Source organism: Leptonychotes weddellii, chromosome 10 (assembly GCF_054177405.1).
Source record: "Leptonychotes weddellii isolate Sample4059 chromosome 10, ASM5417740v2, whole genome shotgun sequence".
Lineage (NCBI taxonomy): Eukaryota > Metazoa > Chordata > Mammalia > Carnivora > Phocidae > Leptonychotes > Leptonychotes weddellii.
Window position 1 is genome coordinate 42,736,231 of NC_138378.1, and position 25,122 is coordinate 42,761,352.

The following is a 25,122-nucleotide window of genomic DNA, read 5'->3' on the forward strand; positions in this document are numbered from 1 at the left end:
CCTAGTTACTCCAGTGCCCTCTGGGCAAATCCTGGGAGCTTTGTTGCTTCGGTTGGTACCGTCCATGCTGGCTACGTGCACATGTGAATTCTGCTTTCATTCAGCACATGTGCTGTGGGTGCCTACTATGTGCCCGGCACTGTTCTGAGCACTTAGGCTGCAGCTGTGGGCAAAACATGCAAAGTTTCCTGCCCTCCTTATGCTTCAAGGAAGAGTCACAGAGTAAAGAAGCCAGTGCCACATGTGGTACAAAGGTGACGCACCGGGCAGGGAAAGGGACAGTAATGGGGCCAGCGGTGGCAGTCTTGCAGGGTATCCAGGGAAAGCCATAATGAGGAATGGCATTTGAGCAAAGCCCCACATGAAGTGAGGAAGTCGGTCCTGTATGTCTTCTGGCGCAGAGTGTTCCAGGCTGAGGAACATCAAGTGCAGGGGCCCTGAGGCAGGTACTCACTGAGCATATTGCAGGAATAGCAGAAAGTTCCCTGGGGGTGACAGACAGTGAGGGCAGCGTTAATAGGGGTCAGATCCTATAAGACAGTGCCGTCTGATAGAACTTTCTGAGAGGCTGCAAATGTTCTATCCTGGGCTGTCAGGGATAGGCGGCTGCTGCCTGGGGCAGCTGAGCCCTTGGCATGTGGTAGTTTGGCTGAGGAACTAATCGTTAGGTGTATTTGATTTTAGGTAATTTCAGTTCAAGTGGATCCACATGGCTATGGCCGGCATGCTCGTCGGCACAGATGTGTGTCGTGGGCTGCTTGGAGGCCTCTGGTGTTGACCCCCCGTGAGACAAGGCCGAGGGGACCAGTGACAGGGTCAGGCCTGACGTGTGTCAGCGAGCGGGCTGGGGGGTGTGATGAGTTCCGAGCTGCTCCACCAGCAGCTCTTCGGGCGCTGGGCCCACGTTGTGCGATTTCTCTGTACCGAATCTCAGCGAAACCATATTCCGCAGGGTTCTATGTGAGGATGAAGGGATGGCGGAAGCCCTGCGCCTGTTAGCACATCTGCACCTTTATAATTTTCATTGTCAAATGACCTTGCTTGTTGTAGAAGAATGCTAAAGCCCAGAAATGCAGAAAGAAAAAAATCACCAATGTCCTCACCATCCAGAAGCATCTAATTTCTGACATTCTACTCTAGTTTTTCATCTGAGTTTTTATAAACATCATTTTCCGTGAATCTATAGAATTCTATGTAGAATTCTTCTGTGATTTAGCTGTTTTTAAACAGTGCTGTTAAAAACACTCTAGAACAAACACCCCTACATTCCTAGAAAGGGAGCCTCCGTGGGGAGCCCTGCATTCGAAGCCAGGGCTGTGCCATCCTGCTCTGTTCCCCAACATTCTCTCCTTGGGGCCACGCAGAGCAGCGCTGCAGAGGAGCAAGCAGCGTCCGGGGGAGACGGGAGGGCAGTTCGAGGCCCAGAGGGGTCGGCAGGAGGATGTGTGAGGCCTTGAGTGACACCAAATGACATGCCTGAGCCCAGCTGTGTGCCCCTAAAATGGCTTCCTCGCAGCCCAGGCTCACATAGCCGAGCGAATTGTGATGTGCGAAACACAGGGCATCATGCCTGGCATTATGACTGTTTTATTAAAATACCCTAATGAAGAAAACCCCACGGGGTCAAGAGCTGTCGCTCTGAGCGGAGATGATGGAACCGGGCAGAGAATGGGCCCATTGTGTGAGGTGCCCGTGGACTCAACAGCGCCCTCCTCTGCCTGGGCCCTCTCAGTACTGGCCACCACGGAGCAGGGCCCCTGCAGGGACTGTAAGCCCCCTTGGAATGCTTTCAGTCAGCCTTGCAATTCTCTAATCTGATGACCCAGGAAGAGCATTTTTAGAAACAGCTGCTGTGCGTGATGAATTTCTTGGTGCTGGTGGTTGCGTGTGTTTTCCCTATTTGGTGTATTGGTGTCTACTCAGCCTCGCCCAGGCAAGCCTCCTCTCATCTCCTCTCCTCCTTGTTGGTGGCAAGATGCCCACGGCTGCTTATACCCACGGAACAGCCGCCAGTGGAAGACAGAACATAAAATGGACTGGGCTGTTTCTGTCTGCCCTGTAATTTGCCTGAATTTTTAAAATCTATTTTAATCAAAATTGACTAATTATTTTGGTACCGTGTAGCCACAACTTTGCAATTTACAGAGTGTGGTTCCCTTATGCTTCTAAATAAAAATCTGTGAAGATTTTGGGGGAGTGCCCTGAAATCTAATTCTTTGCTTCATGGGGATAGCAGTGTAATTCTAGGCAGATTCCACAAATGGAAGAAGGGGCTCAGCGTACCTATGTGGTCTGTGGCAACAGTTCACACGGCACGTGACTGGGGGGGCTCTCCCTGCCCAGTACTCCCACTGGCGACCCTGTAGCCACCATGAAGCAGACCAGTCCAGAGCGGTCACTGGAATCTCAGGGACGGGCAGGGCGGAGAAGACACCTCACCTTTGGGCAAGATGCATCTGAGCCCAAATGGGGTTTGCTTTTAGCAGTGGTTGCTGTCCAGCACAGCTTACACTACAGAGTTCTGGAAGGAGTGGCCACTGACTGGGCACTTCTGTGATTCGGCAAGACGCTTAGCTCTCGAGCCCAGCGTTGTCCTTCGTAAAGTAGAAATAACAATAAAAATAGTAACGACACCTATTTCCAGAGTTGCCCTGAGACTCCAGCCAGCGCAGGTATATAAAACTCTTCATAAACTAAAACAAACAAAAAGCCCCACAAAAGCCGAGAAACAAAAATATCCATTGACAGAGCTGTTGGCCGTGTGCAAGCACATCCATCTGCAGCATCCTGACCGGTTGGTGTGACGCCCATTAGCTCCATGTCTGAGTCCAGGGCTGGAGGAAGTGGCTGTTCTTTTATACCTCGTCCTCCAGCCCTCCCAGGGGCTCTCTGGTCACAGTCACGGCCTGCCCTGGGACTGTCACCGTAGGTGCCTCCCCTCCCAGACCTCGCCAGCTCCTCACGCAGAGGACCCTTCGCATCACGGCTAAGCCACCAATGGCGCTGACACTCTGCTGTTTCCAGAGTGAGGGTCTAGAGGCCAAGGCGTTGGCATGTGGCTGCTTGTCTGGAGACACACAGCCGTGAGGACACTCAGGCTCAGCCAGGACATTGCACTCCTTCATTGAGATCAAAAGATTTTGGCTTCCCAGCAGACGGGCACAGGTGCATCTCTCCCTGGCCAGCCCTCCGACCCCAGGTCTCACCTGTGAATTGTGCATTCCAGGGGCTGCTCAGTGCCCTTTCCGGACAGACATAGGGATCGTGATTCTCATTTCCCTTCATTGTTTGAGAGACCATATGGAAAGCAGTGCTACAGAGTGAAAAGAATAGAAATTTCACAGACCAGGCTCTGTCGGGGGGTGGGGGGGTTGGTAGAGGCTGTGTGGTCCCAGACTCGTGGAGGGATGTGTCGTGAGGGGCAAGTGTCTTCCCAGGGCAGAGCGCCTGCCTGGTGGGAAGGAGCCAGCCCCCTGTGACAAGGGATACCTCCCAGCTCCTGACTCATCGGTGGCGGGGGTGGGGGTGTTCATGTGTGCAAGTGTGGGATGGGTGGAGGGGGGCTGTGTCCACAGTGCATCGCCCGCTTCAAGCACAGGTCCTCTGGATAGGGTCCTTGTTTGCGATTTGAATGATACCCTCAGAATGTGCCTGTTCTCCCTCAATTACCCAGAAACAGAGTCCTAACAGGAAGTTTCCATTAATTCCCTGCAGCCCCGTGGCTGTCTGCTCGCCAACTGGAGGCTCTGATTGGCAGTGATATGTGCATTTAGTTAACCAAGATAGGGAGGGATCCATGGTCCCCTGTGGGCTTCATCTGTCTGTCTGTGCGTGGGAATGTCAAGAGAGACACACAGCGGCATTGCTGGGGGTGGTCCTGGCAGTGACAACGTCCACACAGCACAACGCTCACACACGGTGTCCCCCCGGGTGTTTGGTGCCTCAGGTCACCGCTTGCCCTGGAGCCACCTGAGGAAGTGGCCAGCCTGTCTGCAGTGTGCACCGAATGCCTCCACCCTGCAGCTGGAGGCTGCATGTTTAACCACCTCTGGCGCTGGCAAAGGGAGTGAGGAAGTTAATGACCCTCTTTCAGGAACAAATGCTCCAGTTCTTTTTTAGGAAACAAAATCTGGAGTAAAATGCAATCCCGTCTTTGCTTAAAATAAGCACAGAGATAGGCTGGCCCTGGTTTTTGGATGAGTCAGCGTTGAGTGTGCCATGTTTTGATGAGGAGAGAAAATTCAGGATGGGGGCCCAGCAAGTGGAATAATCCCTGAGGCTAAAAGCATCCTCTGGGCACAGCATCTAGAGGTGGAGATGCTGGTGGGAGGACGGCCATCTAGCATCCTGGAGCTAGGGAGCTTTCGGCAGGGAGGTTTGGTCCCCGGTTCCCATTGCTCGGTGAGTGCTGGAGTCTTCTGAGCTGCTTTTTGCAAATCCCTGTGCCAGTCCCCGACCCCTGTACCAGACTCCCTAGGAGGCTCTGCCAGAGCTGGGAGGAGCCCGTGGGCCTGCCAAGTGGCCTCATCCCAGAGGAGCTTTCTCACACAGCAGCCATCAGCTCCTCTGGGATGAGCACAAACACCCGGGGTGGACTCTAGGCCCAGCAACATCCTAACTCAGATCAGAGTCTAAGGAAATTAAGGGGGTTCAAGGAGTATCCCCTTGCCCCACACTGGCCCTGCCTAGCCCTGTAAACCAGTTTGAAGTCTTAGAATAAAGAGAGGAGTCCACATGCTGGTGAGTGTGCCCATCCCATCCTCATATAGATTAAACCTCTATCCCCACTGTGTGTCCCTGGATCCCAAAGATCTGTGAAATAATGGACTTCTGTAGGATTTGACCTTCTACGGAACAACCCAAGAACCAAGTACTTGGGATTTTTCTCCTCCTGTTCTTGATAAAGATCTCCTTAACCAGGGGCTTCCTTTCTTTAGGGAAGTATACTTGCACAATAACAACAGTGACCTTCTCAGGAGGGTTTGCTCTGCGCCAGGCTCGACACCCACGACCGGGGCATCATATAGTGACTCCATTGTTAATGCTCTCTTCTTCTGTCCCATCCCTGCCCGTTTCTGTCTTGCAGAGCGACTACTCGAGCGACACAGAGAGCGAGGACAACTTCCTCATGATGCCCCCAAGGGACCACTTGGGCCTCAGCGTCTTCTCCATGCTCTGCTGCTTCTGGCCTTTGGGCATCGCCGCCTTCTACTTGTCCCACGAGGTAAGCCTCTCTCCTCAGCCCCACACGCAGCACAGCGAGGCCGCTGAGGAGGAGAGCCCGAGAAGCCTGTGCAGCTCAGACCGTGGCCTGGGGCCTGTGCTTTCTGGTTAGGACAGGCCCACAAGGGGGGTCAGGAGGCCTCAGCTCAGCGTGCTGGGACTGCCCTGTGGCCCCCAGGCAAGCAGGCTGGGAGTTCGGCCTTCGAACAGGCACAGGGGTTATGCCAGTGGGCTGGACCCAGTGCTGGGAGGCGCTGTGCCCGGGGCAAGGACTTCAGACTTGCTGGGAAAGCAGGTGGGGAGCCGGGGTGTTTCTCTCTGCCGAGAGTCTCATTCAGATAAAATGAGGTTCCAGCAGCCCGTGTGTACTCCTCCCCAGCTGAAGTTCTGCTGGGACATGGCCCATCCTACAGTGAATCGTGCCCTCCTTCCTCCAGTGTGAGGGCTTCTGGGGGTCAGTCCCTGGGCTTTTTTCATGCAAAGCGTGCTCCCTGTTGTGCCTTCATGGAAGCCAGGCTTTGAAAAGTGTTTTGTAGCAAATGAAGAGTATTCGTGCAACAACAGTCTCTGTACCGGTTTTTGTTGATCTGCCAGTCACGGAGTGTTTCAGCGTCACCATATGGACACCGTCATCCCAGCTAGACCAGAGGAAGGCAGCTCCCTGGGTCGGCGGGGTGAACGTGGTGCCCACCCCCATGTGTGTCCTTGGGGCATGCCGATCATCGCTCAGCAGTCAGGGCTCCCTCTCCAGCTTCTAGGGTTCTGGGGCTCTGGCAGGTCTTGTGTTTGAAACATTTATTTCTCCTGACTTGAAAACTGGTCCCCTGGCTGAGCCCAGCAGTGGCCTCTCACTGCTTTTTGCAAGTTTTTTTGTTGACCTTGTTTTGTTTGGTGAGAGGAGACTTCCTTGATACATTTTCCCTTCTCCCCTCCCTCCTTTTACAACATCACAGAGGAGCAGGGGAGAGCAGTGAACAACCCTGAGAGCAGGTATTTCTTAGCAGGGACTCTGGAGAGACCTTTCCACGCAGGAATGAAGCAGGCCCCCCTCCCAGCACTGTACTATGGTCCGAATTCTAGAAGATAATGGGCAGGGCGAGATGGAGGATGGGGGCAGTCCTGCACTGCTGGGGTTGGGTTCAGCCGCTGTTCCATATCCAGCTTGGCCTGGGGGGGGTCTATCTGAACTTCACTTTTGTGACTTTATCCCACAAATGCCAAAGACCCGCTTCTCTGGGGGAACAGGCATGGGCCAGGAAGCAAGACTCCAGGTCTGGCAGGGGCCTGGGTGGCTGTGGGGCGGAGTCAGGCCTGGGTGTACCTGGACGCCAAGAAGGGGACATGGGCACTACTACATGGGCGAGGATTGGAACACACAGCAGGACCGGGAAAAAGGCATGTGCACAGATGCCCTCAGTGAGTGGAATATGCTCTGAAGAAGATCCCCAAGGCCCAGAGCCTGCCCGCTCCTGTGTAAACTGCACCCTGAACCTGAGTGAGCCTGCTGCAAATGGGCCAGGGTAGTTTCACTAAGAAAGGGAAGGACGGGAGTGTGGGGCAAAGAGAACCAGCTTCTCGTACATCACAGGCCATTCAGGCTTTTCCCAGGAGCTGCATGTGTGACATCAGCCTTCTCCCCTGCATCCCAGTCCTGCCACCTGTTGTGGTGAGGCGGGGCGGGTCCCTCCCAACCTCCTGGGCCAACCCTGCTGAGAAAGCCCGTTACCCATCCTGGCTGGGGTTGGGGGGCGGAGTACCATCGATGTCAGAGCTACATCTTGATTGCCAAATTTTACAGTGGGATTGATATTTTTCCCTTGGATTCCATGGGGACAGGTGTTACCTGTTCAAAGGCATGGCAGCCGACATTGGCATGAGCGTGCGGGCAGGGCAGGGCGCTGGGCAGAAGTGAGCACTGGGTAAATGGCTGGGCACCAGGAAAGGCTGGAGAGGTTGCCCTGTCTTGGCTACTCCATATCCTAGGTGAAGCCCCCATCTCTGGAGCAGGACAAGCTGTGCACAGCATCTTTGTCTGAAAGATTGTAACTATAATAAATATCAAGGCCACAATTGCCAAGGCTGGCATTTAGATTCTTTCTCAGAAAGTAATTTCATTCTTCACACCTTAAGAACCTCTTACTTGGGCCTGATGCGTCATGACGTTTAACACCTTAGGTGGTAAAGACCATTCTGATTACTTGTTCCGCAGCGAATGTGAAATGCGATGTCTGTGGAGGCCTCTGGTCACACTGCTCCGAAGTGAAAGGCAAATACTTTTGAGGAGTGTACGGGGTTGCCTGCAGCATTGGAATTAGAAGAGGGGCTCTGGGGCCCCTCCGGCTCCCAGGCTCTCAGTCCCTCTTTTCATGGTGCTATGAGCGTGGATTTCCCTCAGTGGAACCCCAGCAAAGAAAGGGTACCACATTTCATAGAGAACTGTCTGCAGGTGAGTGCCCTTCACTGGAACCGTGTCCCGATCCTTCTCCCCACAACGCTTGCTGCTCGACAACCCACAGCTTTGGCAGTTCTGGGCTTTCCTGCAGACCTGGGGGACGACCAGCCCCGGGCACACAGTGCTCCAGCCCAGCCATCAGGCTGTGGGGCCTTCTATGCAGACACAAAATCTGCAGCAGGCTTTGGAGGAGAGCAGGCAGCTGCCGAAGGGCGAGTATGGGGCACGCAATAGAACAGACACACTCTGGGGGTCATTACACTAAATTAAATCAGTGCTTTCCTAGGCAAGGCCAGCTAGGAGTTCTCCCCGCGCGCACTGGAGAGAGGAGAGCTCAGGGCCGAGCCGCTCCTCTGCGGTCCCTTGTGGCCTGCCGCCAGGGCCTCCTGATGCCCTCAGGGGTGGGCGTGCTGGGCCAGTGAGGTCACGGCCTATCTGTGAAGACAGGACCCCTCACGTTCCAGACGATGTTCACAAGGAAATCTTTGACATCTAAGTGTGACGTTGGGTAATTTTTTCCCTTTTATCATAGATCAGATCTCAGTGTAGTCACTGACAATTAGATCATGTCTGTGCATTGTCAAAATAACCACTCAGCGAACCACTCAGGAACGTGTGAGTCCATTCCAGGCAAACAAAACAAAACAAATCTCAGTGATTAGATGACATGGGGCAGTGGGGAGGAGAATTAATAGGTTCCCTGGACTTACAAAACCCGACTTATGTTTTATTCTGCCTTATTCCAGCTGGGTCCAGGTCAGCAGGAAACTTAACCACACTTCAGTTTCCTGATCCGTAAAATGGTATCAAAATAGCCTACAGCATGTAGTCAGCCAGACCAGGGAAGTGAAGTTAGGGAGATAATCCCCACAAGGTTCCTGCCAGCAGCAGGGGCTGACCATGCTCTACTGGAAATCCCAGTTGTCTATACACGTGGGTCCCTAGTGAAGGGACACTTGGAAGGAGACAGAGGATATTTTCTCCAACAGATTTTATAAATCAAACGATGTTTGTTAAGTAATAGTAACAATAGTACTGAAAGTGTTAGCAAACTAGGTGACAGCCGCTGAGCACCTCATGGGTGCTGGTCCCACGTTAAATACTGCGCACCTGCTTTCTCGGGGCCTGGTCCTGACCAGCAGCATCAACATGGCCAGCACAGTTTACAATGCACATTGTCTGGTCGCACCACACACCTGCTCGATCAGAGTATCTGGAGGTGGGGCCCAGGAATTTGCATTTGAACATGGGAAATCTGGGACGCAGCACTGCCATCATATCACTCCGTGAGCTGTGAAATTGGGGTTCAGAGAGGTCGGATGGTGTCCTAAGGCCAGAGGTGGCTGGCCGTGGGCTGAGATTACCCGGATGGCCTGGTGCAGAGCCACCTCTGGAGGAGGCAGCTGCTTGGGCCCTTCAGGATGGAGGACTCGACGTGGAGGCTGGTGGGGAGATGAGCATGGCATTCATGCACAGCCTGATTTTACTCCAGCTGCATCAGTTGTTTGATCCAGCTCTCAAAGCAAGCAGATTTTATAAGCCAATTTATAGAGGGGAAAGTATTGTGTGCAATTTTGGTAAATCCATCTAGGAACCGATGCTTCCGAATGATGTGGAGGATAGAAATGAATCCCTAGTTTGCTGAGTGGCTGCTATGAGCTGGTTATTGCACACACTTTTTCTTATTTAATCCTTGCAATGAGTTTGAAAGATGGGCAGTTATTATCCTCATTTTATGGATGAGAAAACTGAAGTTTCAAAGGATTAAATGATGTATAGAAATTGGAGAGGTAGCAAGTATGGGTACATGATGTAAATATCGATATTTCTAACCCTTAAAATCCAATCTTCTGCAATCTAATTTTAACTTTTATCTGTTTGCAAACAAAAATAGAAGTGCAGTACTTGCTTCTAAATCCACCATCCCCCACCCTGCTTACAGCGTGTTGTAGTAAGAAAGAAAGGTCCGTTCTAGACAGGATTGTGGTGCTTGCCCTCAGCACCTTCACTCAATCCCACAGGGTAGGCGCTAGCAACACAGAGGCTGAGGACCTCCCCCAGGAGGCCTTGGGTCTGCACCTGAGAACTGGACAGCCTGGACGGTTGCGTGTGCTGCATCAGTGGCAAACGTCTCCTACGTTCCAGTATTTATTATGTCTTGATTTCATTTCATTTCATAAAATGTTTCTTTCTTTTACTAACTGCAGCATTATAACAGTAAGTAAACGAGAAAAGGGTATTAAGAACCAGATTATGAATTGTATGAATAGCACCAGCAAGGGGAATTGGACAAAATAGGGGGGGGAAAGAGGAATCTCTCTATGGTATAAAAACTAGAAGAATGAGTGTCCAACCTGGCCTATAATAGTATCCTTAAAATCCAATCATCCATCTGATATTTACTGAGCACCTACTATGTGCCAGGCCCTGCTCTGGGTGCAGTGATGCAGCAGTGAACAAAGCAGAACTCCACCTTCACAGAGCCGACATTCTCGTGATGAGAAGCAGAGAACATGCAAAAGTAAACTTAGAGAGTGTCCAATAGTGATACATTACACAGGAAAAAAATTAAGTTGGAAATGGATATGGAGCATACATTTTTAAATAGGGTGGCCATGGAAGGGCTTGCTGAGGCGGCGACATTTCATGATGAAACTACAGACTGACCGTGAGGACCTCTTGAGGAAGAACATCTCAGGCAGAGGGATAGCCAGTGCAAAGGCCCTGAGTGGGGAACATGCCTGGTGCACACAGGGAATGATGTGGAAGCCCATGTGGCTGCAGCAGGTGCCCTTTGGGGGTGGAAGAGGAAATGAGCCAAGAGAGGGACAGGTGGGGGCAGACCTCACAGGGCCTTTTAGGTTGTAACTCAGGCTTTTTCTTTGGGCCGAGAAGCCACTGGGGTGTTTGAGCAGGGGAAAGACTCCACCTGTCTACACTCTATCAGGGGAGCCTGTGGAGGGCAAGGGTAGAAGCCAGGACAACTTGCTGGAGGCTGCTATAATCATCCAGGAATAGACAATCCAGTGGTGGTCTGGACCATATCTAGAATCCTCTCCTCTTGTTTTCTCAGTGAAATAACAACCCTGATTTTAGCTCTTAGGGATGTGTCTGTCCTTCCCCCATCTGACTCCATTAGGATTGGATGCTGTTAAATTACGGGAGAGAACCAGGCAATCCTGAGTAATAATATACACTAAAGGTACTTATTTTTCTTGAATTTGACTTTCTCTAGCAGAGTAGAAACACAAGTCAAGTACATTGTAGGCTGTCTTTTTCCCTCTGAATAAGTGACTGTGCAAATTCTGCAAAGGTGGAGGGAAACAATTATGGCACTTGGGGTGTAAAAACCTGCCATTCGGGTCGGCCCTGGTAGAAGACATGAGGCCCTGGTAGAAGACACCATCACTGTCTGGCGGGAATGAAATGCTTCCCTCCCTCCTGAATCTCCATCTTGGATATTAATACTAATTGATTATGGCTGATTCATAGGATTCTTGTCAAGGTTTTCACTCCATTTCCCAGAAAGATCCCAAACATTTCTATAATCACTCTCAAGACATGCCTCTCAAAGAGAGTGAGGGCATGATTTCCTTGCAGACTGCCAAATAATGCCGTTTGTTGGATTCACTTTCGTAGTTGGCTCTTGAGCCACCTCTCTATTGGAGCTAAAAAGAACAAATCCGTGGGGCCATCGGGACTTAGATGACTTGCCCCATCTTCCACTTTATTGATATCAAAAGAACAAACTGAGCTGCCCTTAGAAAAATGTGTGATTGGTCAGATGATTTAAAAATATGAAGCAGGAAACTGTTAGGGATTTCTGCTCGTTGCCTAGACTTCTGACCTCTTGCAGCTGGAATGCCTCCCATGTTCTGTATCTGTGTGTGTGTGTGTGTGTGTGTGTATTTTGCCAAGAGCAACCTGGAGAGATGATTAAACGTAAAGGCACCTTTTTCCTTGTTACATTACTTCTCCACAGCGCCCACACATGTGTTTACCATGTCCCCTTCCCCCACGCATCCCCAGATGTCAACGACCATCAACTGTTACCATGTTTACATGATTAGTCTCTGCGCCAACTACGGGGCGGTGCCATGTCCTGCGCGCATGCGTGGCTCATGCAGGAGCCCGGAAGCAGCAGCTCTTGTGACTGGGGTGCAGGGAGCTTCACGGAGGCACAGAGAGGTGCACGCGGTGTCTGGGGCATGCTGAGCCAATGAGATTGTTTCCTCCATCGATCAGGGAGGAGATTGCCCCTGAATTTCTTCCTCCTTCCTTACCCCCAGCCTATCACCCAGACTTCTCGCGGTCTTCCTGGATGCGTTTGGAGGAACTGCTGCTCAGGAGATGGATGATGAAGGTCCACGCTGCATTTGTCTGCAGCTAAAAGTGCAAGCTGGAGGGAAGAAATAGCGTGCGCAGAAGAGATTCGGGCTTTATGTTAGGAGAAGCGCTGCATGTGATTTTCCTTGTTTCTGTTCTAATAGTTCAGGACATATTTCAGCCTCCCCAGGGACTGCCCCATTCCTTGTTACGTCCGATTCTGAGAGAACTACAGTTATTAGGCAGTGTATTAGTTTGGGCCTTACTCTCCAGGAGATGCCTCACACCACCACAGCAGGCTGACGGGCACCAAGCAGAAAGGTCTGCCCGCCCCCTGGACTTGCCCCTGGCTCCCTAGACATGGAACCTGCAGCAAGGTTGGGGTGCTGTTTTATTTAGAGGTATAATCCCAGGCCAACGAAAGTGAGGGAGAATGGAAATGATATATGGAAGGAAAGAAATGTAAGTGCCTTACCACGCTGGCCACCACCTCCCAGCAACAGGACCTTCCTGGCAGGGGCCACTGGAGAGGGAGCTTTGTCCCGCTCCCATGGCCTGCACAGGTGGAGTGTCATGCCTGCCTGGGTTGCGGTGGAGGAGAGGCCTGGGGCAGAGCAGCTGGTGGCCAGCCTGAGGCAGGAGGCTGAGGGACTCTGAGGCACAGGACACGTGTCTCATGTCCCTCCTCCAGGAAGCACAGGTGCTGAGCTAGTCACATGGGCGTCCGGCAACCTGAGGTTCTATCCCGTTATCCCCCGAGGGCTGCCCCTCCTCCAAGGACACAGGAACGTTGGAAATGCAGCAGAAAGACTCTCTGTGGTCTACACAGACCGGACACCAAAAGGAAAGCGGGTGATATAATAAGCTGACCTCCAGTCTTTATTCTGTACTGGGCGAGAGCAGCACCCCTCCGTGGAACCAGAGCGACAGTAAGAGCATTGCCCTAAATTCGAGCTGGGCAGTGGGCAGAGTGCTTTATGGGCACCTAATTATCACAAAGATACTGTTCAGTGAGGTACCAGCATTATCACCATTGCACAGATGAAAAAGGTGTGCAGACCCTGTTCACATCGGGGTCTGGCTGCGTATGAATCCTTCAGATACACTCAGAGCCACTTCTGCAGAACAGGTTTATGGGGGATCGCGTTGCATCCTCACGAGGACCACTGGCCAAGACGCAGGTTCGCTCGGGCCCAGCAAGTGAGGAAGCTGAAGCTCAGCAAGTTAGTTGAACGTATTCAGGATCACAATAACAGGTCACTGCACACCAGAACGGGGCCTCTGGAGGCGAGGTTCTAAGGAAACACTGCGATGCCAAGAGAGTTCCTCTGTGCCCACATTTGGTACCTAGAAGTCCTAATTCAGTCTCATCCATGATCGCTTTTTTTTTCAATTTAATGCTGATTGATTGGAGTTCCCATGTAAAAATTATTATTTTCTTCTCAGTCCCATTTATCCTTCCAACAAGAGCTAGTTCGTGGCTTCAAAAATTATCCCATGGTCGTTTGTTGGAAGAGTCAGTCGATTGATTCTTTTTTTATGTCTTCATTTATTACAGTGTTGAGCTCTCCAGGTGTGGAATATATTGTTATACATTTCTGAAAGTCAGGAAAATAGAAAGGGACTAGAAAGAAAACGACCCCAAATACAGGCAATGAGAGGCTTTTCTCTCCTTTGCACAAATGTGTTTGTGTTTATTTTTTGTGGTTTTTTGTGTGTGTTTTTGGTTTTTTTGTTAAGATTTTATTTTTAAGTAGTCTTTACCCCCAACTTGGGGCTCGAACTCACAACCCCAAGATCAAGCCAGGTGCCCCTATTTGAGTGTTTAACACCATTAATGTGAAGATGATTTTCAAACCATTCTTAGTTTGAAAATAACACTCAAAACAGTATATATATATAATTGTATAGCTTAACAAATTAGTCTAAAGCACATGGCCAAATAACCATCACCTAGGTCGAGAAATACAATATCTCCAGTGTCCCCCCAGCCACACTCTCTCCTGACCTTGACCCCTGACCCCACCAGTGAGCACTTGTGGTGACTTCCTTAGGGCTCACTTCTTTGCATGTCTTTATTATTTATCCCCTAAGTTTACATTCCCAAGTCCTCATTGCTCTATCTTTCCTGACTGAAATTGCAAAAGCTCTATTCAGTATAAGTGACATCCTTATCATGTCTCAGGTGTCTAAGGGAAAATTTCCAACCTTAATAGTGACATAAGATCTTTCAGATACCTTATTTTTTAATCATGAAAGGTTGTTGAATTTATCAAAAGCTTTTTGTGCAAATGAAAAATTATGTGAGTGTTTTCCTTCAATCTACAGTGAGGTGAATTGCATTGGCTGGTTGGAAAATGTTAAACTGACCTTGCATTCATTGCCTTCTTTTTCTGTTCTCTGAAAATTTATATAAAACTGAAATTATTTATTTATTGTCTCTTTCATGGCACTCACTGGTGGAGCTATCTGGGCCTGGAGCTTCCTTTGTAGGAAGATTTTTAATTACTGATTTAATGTATTTAACATTGATAAGTTAGGTTGGATTCTGGAAAGTTATATTTTTCTAGAATTTTGTCAGTTTCATCTACATGATCAAATTTATTAATCTTTCCAAAGTATGAATTTGGACCTTTCTTGTTTTATTTCCTTTTTTAGATATACATTGAAGGGTGGATAGACAGATATACCTCCAAGAAGATATTATTGTTACTGTCTTATATTTGCATATATCCGCATACTCCACTTGCTTCATTTTTTATTCCTTCCTGAATCTTTGACCTTCCGGCTTCCAGAGAACATCCTTTAGAATTTCCTTTAATATGGGTCTGTTGGTGAAATGCTATCTGTTTTGTGTCATTGCAAATATCATTTTATTACTTTTATTCTTATAGGTGTTTTCAGTAGATACAGAATTCTGGGTGGCAGTTCCCTCTTCAGGTGTATTGAAGCTTCTGATAAACCATTCACCAAGGTAGAATATTATTTTTCTTTTTAATGTATCAGCTCTAGAATTTGTTTCTTCTTTTTCAGATCTGCTATAACACTTTTTTATAGCCATTACCTGCCAAAATTTTAAACTTCTTGTTTTCTTGAATATAGCAAGCAGAGGTGTTTTATAGTCTATGCCTGATGATTATAATATCAGGGAATCCTGTGAGTCCATTTTTTTATTTCTCTTTGTTCTCACTCATGACATATGATCTTAGATTTTTGTTGTTGTATGCTGGTCATTATTTTCGAAAAAAAAAAAGTATTCATGGACTAGCATCTAGGTGGCTCAGCCGGTTGGGCATCTGCCTTTGGCTCAGGTCATGGTCCCGGGACCCTGGGATCGAGTTCTGCACTGGGCTCCCTGCTCAGTGAGGAGCCTGCTTCTCCCTCTGCCTGCCACTCCCCCTTCTTGTGCTGTCTCTCTATATATATATCAAATAAATAAATGAAATCTTTTTTAAAAAAAGTATCCATGGAATATTTTGAGGATTAGAATGATGCCACCTTCCTTCAGATAGGTATTTCTTTGCTTTTGCCGGGACTTGGGGCACAAAGAATTCAGGGTCACCTTAGTCCAAGCTCAAGTTTTTTTGTTTTGTTTTAAGATTTATTTATTTTATTTTGAGAGAAAGTGCTCACACGAGCGGGAGAGGGGCAGAGGGAGAAGAAGAGAGAATCTCAAGCTGACTCCACCCTCAGCTCAGTGCAGAGCTCAGCATGGAACCAGCCCTCGGGCTTGATCCCACGACCCTGAGATCATGACCTGAGCTGAAACCAAGAGTCGGACACTTAACCAGCTGAGCCACCCAGGGGTCCCCAAACTCAAGTTTTGAGTAGATGTAAAGGCTGTAATTCATGAGAGGGAGGGTATACTTTTACTTCACTGTTTCTTCAATGATAGCTCTTTGGTGCTCTATCCTCTGGCAGCGGCTTGTTTGCCAAGATCTCCATCTTGGGTGGGCTCTGAGCCCCAAAAGCAACCAAAACACTCCCTCTCAGGCTCCTCTTGTGGGTCAGCAAACATCACCAGAGCAGAAGTGTCTCCCTGTGCCTGGCCTACCCCTCCAGATTCTCACCTTCCCTCTGGCTTGGCCTAATAACTCCTCATTTTCTTATCTTTTTGATGCTTTTAAAAATGTTCTTCAAGGGCGCCTGGGTGTCTCAGTTGGTTAAGCGACTGCCTTCGGCTCAGGTCATGATCCTGGAGTCCCGGGATCGAGTCCCGCATCGGGCTCCCTGCTCAGCGGGGGGTCTGCTTCTCCCTCTGCCCTCTTCCCTCTCGTGCTCTCTGTCTCTCATTCTCTCTCTCTCAAATAAATAAATAAAATCTTTAAAAAAAAATGTTCTTCAATATTTGCTCTAGGGTTTTTATCTGTCTTCTGTGGAGAAGTTACTAGAGGCATTACCAGAAGCAGAAGTCTGCATTTCTCTCTTTATTTAATTGTTTATATGGGGAATATATTTATTTCATAACAGGAATATTTTTTGATTAGAAAATTGAAGGCTTGGTTGAAGAACTTAGATTATCTGCTGCTTGAATTCCCATTCCTTCTGGTGCTAACAAGAAGTTGAACTGGCTCTTTGCTCTGCATGAGTGACCAAGTACAAAATTACTGAGGTTGACAGGTGTGTGAGAAAATGGGACAAAGCCCATCACACTCAGAGGAAGTAGCATCCCTGTGTAAATTGTACCAAACACAGGGTCTGGCACTTAGGTGCTCACTAAGTTCTGGTTGCACCTGTGTCTGATGCAGAGATGTGCACACCCATGTTCTGCTTGGTCCTTTCCTAAAGAGGAGCCATTTGGCTTATAAATGTAGTATCACCTAAGGGTGTCCAGACAGAGCTGGGAGAAGTTGGCCATGACAGAGACCAAGTCAGGCTTCTGAAGAATAGTCTGGGGACATGCCCCATGAAGGACAGTGGACAACTGGCAGTAAGCCCACAGGGAACCTCTGGGAGACAGAGCCCATCTTAGTCTTCCAAGGCACTCCACCAACAGGGGGAGGTGCTGTCAGTCATGGGTTGTGGGCTGTTCTCAGGGGGTGTTAATTCTTCGGCCCATCTGGCTTGTTCCCGCTTCATAGCTGGAAAATATAAAGACAGAGATGACCTAAGTGTGGGGGGAGGAGTAAATCACACTGACATAAACTTTATGGTGCAGAACAAAGCCAACTGACATAGGACTGAGAAGACAGGGAAGGACCAGAGAGCCTTGAATGCAGAGCAGAGAGTCTGTTAACAGAATGTAACGGGTTGGAAGTACACCACCATGAAGAATAGTCAGGAAGCACAGTATGCAAAGAGTATGTTCTAAAATAGACTCATCTCTAGATTAAAAAATCATTTCACAAGGAAGTGAGCAGACACATTTGTCAGGCACTGTGGGGTCTCTCTGGATGTCTCCCATACACCCTTGGGGTCACTGGAGATAGATGGAGGAAGACCCAGGGCCATTCACCTTCCTCCACCCTCCCGTCAGCCAGATGCATAGTCACAGCAAACCTTTGACGGGTGTGAAAACCAACTGGGACCTTTTCAAATGTTTGAAGAAAAATGCTTTGGGTGTTTTCAGAAGCTATCACCTGTCCATCTTTCTAAACACTTCTCTTACCAAAACAAACCAGCATTTATGTTCTCCATTCTAAACTTTGTCACAAGGACGTACCTCTGAAACAGTCATTATTCTTTTTGTTCCAAAGTTATGTGTTTAGAACGGGTGCATTTACATAAAACTGGACCCTTGTATATTCCACACGTGCTGAATGGTGCTGTTCGTAATCATCAGCATGTCTTGGAGTCCAGTGGTTTATGTACTTCACCATGCACCTCTTTTGTCCTCAAGTTCATCATCTCAAATGTCCCCTGATTCATAGTAAACTGAATACCACCTAATGAATGCATCTGTGAGCACTAGCAGATTCTGAATTAGCACAGGATCCAACTTTCCACTTAAGAATCACCAGTCATCCAAGGTAATAGGCGGAGAGTTAGAGATTTTCTGGCTCAGCAGGGTAACTACTAAAGCCACAAAACCTGGGCTGGAGTCTGGGAAAAAGACCTGGCAAAGCATGTCACGGCCCCAGGAAGTGCAGAGAAACAGGGGTGAAGGGGCCACATGGGGAGAAAAATGTTACCAAGGGACAGAATGGATGGGAAGGACTTGGAACAGGTCCACCTCAGTCTCCCAAAGTGAGTGCCATGTCAATTAAGGTTATAAAGAGGGAGTTCCAGGGCTATAAGAGGCAGGCACAGAAATAGAGTTGACTTTGTAGACAAATGATTTAAAAACACGACTGAGGGATGGGCTCACTCTATCAGATGGATATATTTTAACTTCTATCAGGAAATTGTGCAATGGAGGCTTGATGGCCATCAAAAGATCTCTCCCTTTCTCTCCCTCTCTCTCTCTCACTCCCTGCTCCTCCCTCCTTTCCTTCCTCCCTCTCCCCTGCTCCAGGGATATCTGTATCTCCATATGCACATTTAATATGCTGATTGTAGCTTCTGAGAGTTGTTTTGCAACTTTAAACAATTCCATATAAATATTAATGATCTGGGGCAGCCAAGACAAATCAGATTTTGATCTGTTTTGGTTTTTTTTCCCTCTGGAATCTAATGCTGGATATAAGTTACTGATTTTTAACTAGTTTTGGTGTATAAATGAACAAATACGTCATGTCTGTTTTGTTCCCTGGAGTGTATTACAGGCATTTTTTTCCAGATATAGAAGATGCATTGTCTCAGTAATTAGCATCTTGATTTTGTGATTATTTGTCTGTAGCAAAGAAACCCACACATTGATTGTCCAAGGGCAGAGCCCAGGCCATGCCTGCAGATTCTGAATCTAGGGTTAAAATCTCAATGTATTAAATTTTACATTCTCCCATCTGGCCGTATGGGTTGCCTCAAATTACATTTCCAAATGTGTAAACTTTTTGTTTTTGGATGATGTATATAAAGCTTTGAGGATATAACGTGCCTCTAAAAGCAGGGTTTTTCATGTTTCTTTTGCATCTCTTTTAAGATTAAGGCCCCTATACTGGTCCTGTGACATCCTGAGCACTAACATAGAAGTACAGTGCAGGGGCTTCTGGTTTTGTGCGGTGGCCCTTGGCCATGCTGATGAATGCTGAGTCCAGCCTGGCCGGGCATGCACTGGTCCATGACAGAGGCAACAAAGGGTCACTACAAGTGTCTCCAGGGGCAGCTACATGGACAGCCCCTGTTAGCCTCAGATGACCTCCAGTCAGGTCTCAGGGCTCCATGTGTGTCAGGGACGGTCAGTGGGCTACCCCTGCCTCTCCTCTGAACTGGGGACAGGCCAAGGCTACTGATCCAGCTTGCTGGTCATAGGAGTAAGTGCCAGCTTGCACAGAGGGCAGCAATTTCCTTTGTTCCAGCTCACAAATGTATTGATGCAAGCTGAACATACCAATTCAAGAAGGGTTGTGGTGAGTCATTGGTTGATGAGCGCATTTTAGACACTCATGGGAATCTAGTGCCGTTTTTGGTATGTCTTTGATATTTCCATTTTGACATCAGTGGAATTCAGTCTCTAACACTGACAGAGAGTCTCTTACCAGACTACCTCACCCATCAGGCCAATCCTCTGTGGATATTTTAAAGGTACTTATAACATTACCATCTGCACCTCTGCATAAAAAATGGTACAGAAGGGGCCACCTGGGTGGCTCAGTCAGTTAAGCATCTGCCTTCAGCTCGGGTCCTGATCCCGGGACCCTGGGATCAAGCCCCAAATCAGGCTCCCTGCTCAGCGGGGAGTCTGCTTCTCCCTCTCCCTCTGTCTCCTCCCCCCTGCTCATTCTCTCTCTCTCAAGTAAATAAATAAAATCTTTTTTGAAAAATGGTACAGAAAGAAGACAAGACCCTGCCTGATGACTCTGGAGGTGGGTATTCTTGGCAATCCCCCTTTCCTTGCCTTCTTGATAAGCTTTAGCATTTTATGCAACTTTGAGAGTCATATGAACACCAGACACAGAGCTTAGCAGATGCTGAATTCAGAGGTGAAAAAATTACCCTGAGCACAACATGTACTATGACTGCAGAGCATGCATGTTATACTGCTCATCTTGATTTTCCCCTCTCTCTTCTTATATGGGGCCCTCTTTATTTTTAACCTGTCTAGGTTGTATATAAAATAGTAAGGAATCCTCGAAGCACAACTGCAGAATGTGTTTTTGTCGGTCTGCGTCTCTGTCCACCTGAGCTTTGCGTCACCGCGATGTGCAAGCCCACGCAAGAACAGAGAGCCCCACAGGTGTATCTCGTGAGCTGGTAGAGAAGAGCTGTGGGGTTGATTGACCCAGAAATAATTCAAAGATAAATGACAAAGCAATGAGTTCTTGAATGACATGATTGCAGTTTGCTTAGGGGACTAGGCAACAGCAAGGTATGCAGGCAGAGAGAGGTGTCTTCTAGAACTGGCCATGCACTGGGGCATAGTAAAATGCATGTGGTGAATTTATGAGTATGAGTCATCTGCTGTTGGGGCCAGTCACCTCCTTTGGCCATGCCTTGGACCCTTGCCATCCTCCATCTCAACAGAACTGTGGGTCTCCAGAAAGCTTTTCCAATTTAGCTTTCCTATCTGAGCTCCCCTTACGAGGCCCAACCTCCACGTGGACAGTATCACCCCGCAGGAGTCTCCCTGGTACTGTGCCTTCCATTCAAACTCACTGGGCATTTTCAAAGCAAGCATGAACCCCACGGCTTCTCCATTACCCCTATTCTGCCACTATCCCCCAGCCTCCTGCTAAGTTGCTACGCTCCAAGGCCACCTGCCCCCTCCCAGGTCCGCAGGGCCTACCACCACCACATGGGGTCTCTGGTGGTCTCTTCTTTATCACCAAGGGAGACACAGGAGCTTCCAGGCTGTCCTGGGATGGTTTGCAGGCACAGAAAGCACCAAAAACAGACTGGCAGTACTTTGTGGTCATTCCAGAAATCCTTCTAAATGCAGTGGAGACATGATAGGTTGGTAAAGACATGGGCATCTTAAGACTGTCCTTAGAGCCCAATTTAAAATAATTCTTGGGGCGCCTGAGTGGCTCAGTCAGTTAAGCATCTGCCTTCAGCTCAGGTTATGATCCTGGGGTTCTGGGATCGAACCCCACATCAGGATCCCTGCATAGCAGGGATTCTGCTTCTCCCTCTTTCTCTGCCCCTCCTCCTCTCTCGTGTTCTCTCGCTTGCTCATGCTCTCTCTCTCTCTCAAATAAATAAATAAAAATCTTTAAAAATATAATTAAAATAAAATAGTTCTCTGCATTCCTGAGATGATTTTGAATATTTTGCTTAGTTGTTACACAGCCTTGCATTCCTTTGGAAATGGCAAGCAGAGTTTGAAAACCAAATGAATCTTGTAAGTGACAAATCTTCCTTCCAGAGCCATCTGTGTCCACACAACAATTTGGGATCGCCCTGTCAGGGGCACTTGGGAGCATGTTTATGCATGTAGCATTGCACACGAGGGAGCCAAGCGCTAATCAGCGGGACCTCGGGTAAGAGCACCATCTCTGATTCCACAGCAGGGTGCCTGAGTCACGCACACCGCCCACAAAAGAAGTTCAGATTTATGCAGCGCCTGATTGCTCCGGCCCTTAAGGTGATTTTTAGGTAATTGGCAAGGTATCTCACAAGGAACGCTCATAGCATGGCATGATTTATTATGCATTAATGTTGAATCATGAGAAATGGAGTTGCCAAAGTTGAGCTGACATGCTCGGGTCTAAAGGACACCAGAGCCCCTGAGTGCAGCCGCCGGCCTCTCCTGCTCAGGGACCTGTGGGTGTTCTTGCTGGAGGTGTGCTTGTCACCTCCGGGGGGGGGGTGTGCCCACGGATGAAAGGCAGTCTCTCCGGGCAGTCTGGCCTTCTAGAGAAGGTTTGTCTCTTCGCTGCAGGACCTTCCGCCCACTTACAGCAGGAGGCGGAGCTGACATCTCTGTCCTTGGGTCGGAGGGACATTTTCTGTCCACGGTGGGCTCTCAGGCACCAATCATGGAGGATTGTCTAGAATCTGCTCCCATGCATGAATCTTGAGCTGCTTCGGATATTCTGGGTGCTACCTGAGAGTTCTCTTGATTTCTGTTCATGGAAGTAGTGTTTGCCCACATACAAGGCTCCCTGGCCTCTGCCCACCACATCCTCTGGGAATCCTCAAAGCCTCTCTGTACAACACTCCTGTCATCATTGCACCTCCCTCAGTCCCTTTGCCTGACTCTAGGGCCTCATGACCTGTTTTTTGAGACATGAAACTTGTTCCAGCTCAGGACCCTGTTCCAGAGCCTCCCTTTTTAATTATATCTGTCAAGGCCCCGAGTTAATATTCCTTCGGCAGATAAGCCCATGTGGGGCCCCAGCTCACAGACTGCAGGGGCTCCCACTGGTCTGTAGAGCAGACTGGAGCCCTTCTGCCTGGACTCGGGTCTCTACGTCCAACAGCCCGACCTCCCTAAGACCTGCTCATGGTCCTCACACCACTCCCCCCAGGAGCCTTTGTCCCTCCAACCCTGTGGTCTACTCACTTGGTCTGCAGAAATCCTTCCTGGGTGCTCTCTCAGCCGCTTCTTGTGGACCCAGGCCTTCACATAGTGCGGCCCCTCCAGGGAAACACCCTGGTACTTTCTGGCTGTTTCCATTCCCTGGTGCCCATCTCAGATGGGTGAGGCGACCAGCTTGGCTCAAGACTCACGGGGAATTGGGCCAGACCCGTCTACCTGTGGGTGTCAGACATGATCCCCAGGAGGGGATAAACCTGTAATTCAGGAGTTCTAACCTAACATACAGGGAGTACACAGAGCCCTCCCTGCTGTCCTATAATTCCACAACTTCATGGGAGTCTTCCTGTTTTATCCAAGTCCATTGCATGACTGTGCTGCATTACATAACCTCTTCACAGCAGTGGCAAGAAAATATTGCCCCGGTGAATATTAATTTATCGAGTCCTCTAAGTGCATGATTAGTTCAGTGCAGGGTGAGTTCTACTTGCCTCCATTCTTGGCATAACAGCTTTTCATGAGAAAGGCCAATTCTTTCCAAAAATTCTTTGTCATTCCTCATCATCTCAGGAGCGAGGAGGCCCCAAAGTGACTTGGTATATCTCACAAGCGAGTGAGCTCTTCCCCAGATAAATTCTGCTTTTTCATTAGATTCGGACAGTCTGACTGCAGGTGAAAGTAATGGAAAGGTGGTGGCTTTGAGTTAGGATTTTAACCCTTTGTGGCCAGGACAGAACTCAGGTGCACCCCAAGCATCAGCCCCCCTCTGATTGGAAAGATGATGACTAGCCCTCTGACATAGAGCTCCTGGTGCTCCTCTCTTAGAGCAGTGGACAAAAGAAGTGCTCATCCATCCTGTGTGACATGGAGCGTCACGGGCCAGAAAACCAAAGAAGGGCTCTGGGAGCTGGGCTTGCAAGTGATTTTAGCTGATTTTATGTCCCAGGAACTTAACAGAACTCAAAAGCTAGGGGGGGGGAAGCTTAAAGCAGAGTCAACCTTAGCTGTGCTTCTAAATATATCTTAACTCAGAACGAGTCCCCCTCAGCTCCCAACATAGAATTATAATAGTAGTCTGTCACCATCAAGAAGTGTGAATTAAGGGTTTCAGCTCATGGGGGTCGAGAAACAGATGATTGTAAGAGTTAGGCCCTCGGGGTCTGGGGAGTTTCCCTGATCTGGAAACATCACTGTTGGCTACTCAGGAACAGGGCAAGTCACCCAGCATCCACTGCAGGGACAGTAATAGTGTCTCCCAAGCATTTGCATGTGCCAGGCACAGGCTAGGCATTTCACGAGCATTATCACACATGTCCCCTTCCGATCCTTAGTTGATGCGGAGAAGTGCTTTACAGACGAGGAAGCTGGATCTCAGGGAGATCGGGTAACTTGTCTGAGGCCCCAGACCGTAAAGGCCAGTGAGCAGGGCACAGACCTGGGCTGGAGACCCGCCTCAGAACAGACACTTTCAACATGTCTCTAACCTGCCTCTATGCAAAGTAAACCAGATGTGATACCATAGCTCCATGCTATTCAGATAAAGGGTCTGGGTGCTTGGAGTTGGGGTTTTAGAGACCATCTCAGTGACATTCACTCCTGGCTGTGTGACCCAGAGTGAGTTACTCACCTTTCTGGGGCCTTGAAGATAAGACCAAATCAGTTAAGGCTACGGTGCCATCTGGCACCACCGACAGCCATTGTGTTGCCCTCGATGAAAGTAGGTGAACAATCTGCATAGTCAGTGGAATGGCGCCATCTCATACCTGGACAGCCTCCCCATGTCCATATATCTGCCTCCCTGAACAGAAGGGCATCCCCCAAACCATGCGATCTGCTTGCTGGCCCCATGGTCCACTTCCTAAGACACACAGCGGCCCATGGGACCCCTGCTGAGAAACACTGGGGCTCTGCAGGGCCACCAGGATAGAACACAAACACCTCAGCCTGCCACAGTGAGGACGTGTCTGCAGCCTCCCCATGATGTCTTGCCTGCACCCGGCCTAGTGCTCCCACCCATTGCAGTTGCCAAAGCCAACTGCCCTGCCCTGCCTCAGACCCCCCACCCAGAGGCTCTCCCTTCTTGCCTGCCCTCTGGTCATCACGCAGGAACATTTGCTCATGTGAGAGTGAGTCACCTCCTTGCTGACATCTTTCCGAAGACCCTCTGAGTGCTGCTGAGTTCTGCTACCTGCCTTGCCTTGTAGCCCCCGGGACAGGAAGCTCTTCTCCAGTTATGTGAAGGGACCATGATCCCCAGATGACAAGGATGTAAATAAGACTTGGAATCTGAATTCCTAGCTTCTGGAGGCAGAAGAAGATGGGTTTATGAGGCTTTGGTTCCGGTTGGTGGAGAGGGCACACCCTCTCCCAAGTGGGGTGAGGGCTGCTCATGGTGCTGATTAAAGTTGACAAAGGAGAGCGCACAGGTGATCAAGGGAGTTATGCATCCCTTTACAACCCAAACATGCATCATTAGAGTGTTTAGTATTCATGGGATCTGTGGCCTACCAAAGGAGTGTAATAAATACTCATCCCTGTGTTTGACTGGTTGGTGTAAACACTAAAACATGGAGGCAACATTTAAGAAAAAAGGGACCTGGCATGC

At 49.1% G+C, this 25,122-nt stretch overlaps 1 protein-coding gene across 1 annotated transcript in view; it reads left to right on the forward strand.

The window, feature by feature from the left end:
* The first annotated feature begins 3,547 nt into the window (after positions 1–3,547).
* SYNDIG1 (synapse differentiation inducing 1) overlaps positions 3,548–25,122 on the forward strand; it is a 52,465-nt gene continuing 30,890 nt past the window's right edge. Inside the window, exon 1 of the mRNA XM_081833275.1 lies at positions 3,548–5,224. Coding sequence (XP_081689401.1) covers positions 5,042–5,224 — 183 coding nt within the window. The 5' untranslated portion in view covers positions 3,548–5,041. The remainder of the gene's footprint in view (positions 5,225–25,122) is intronic.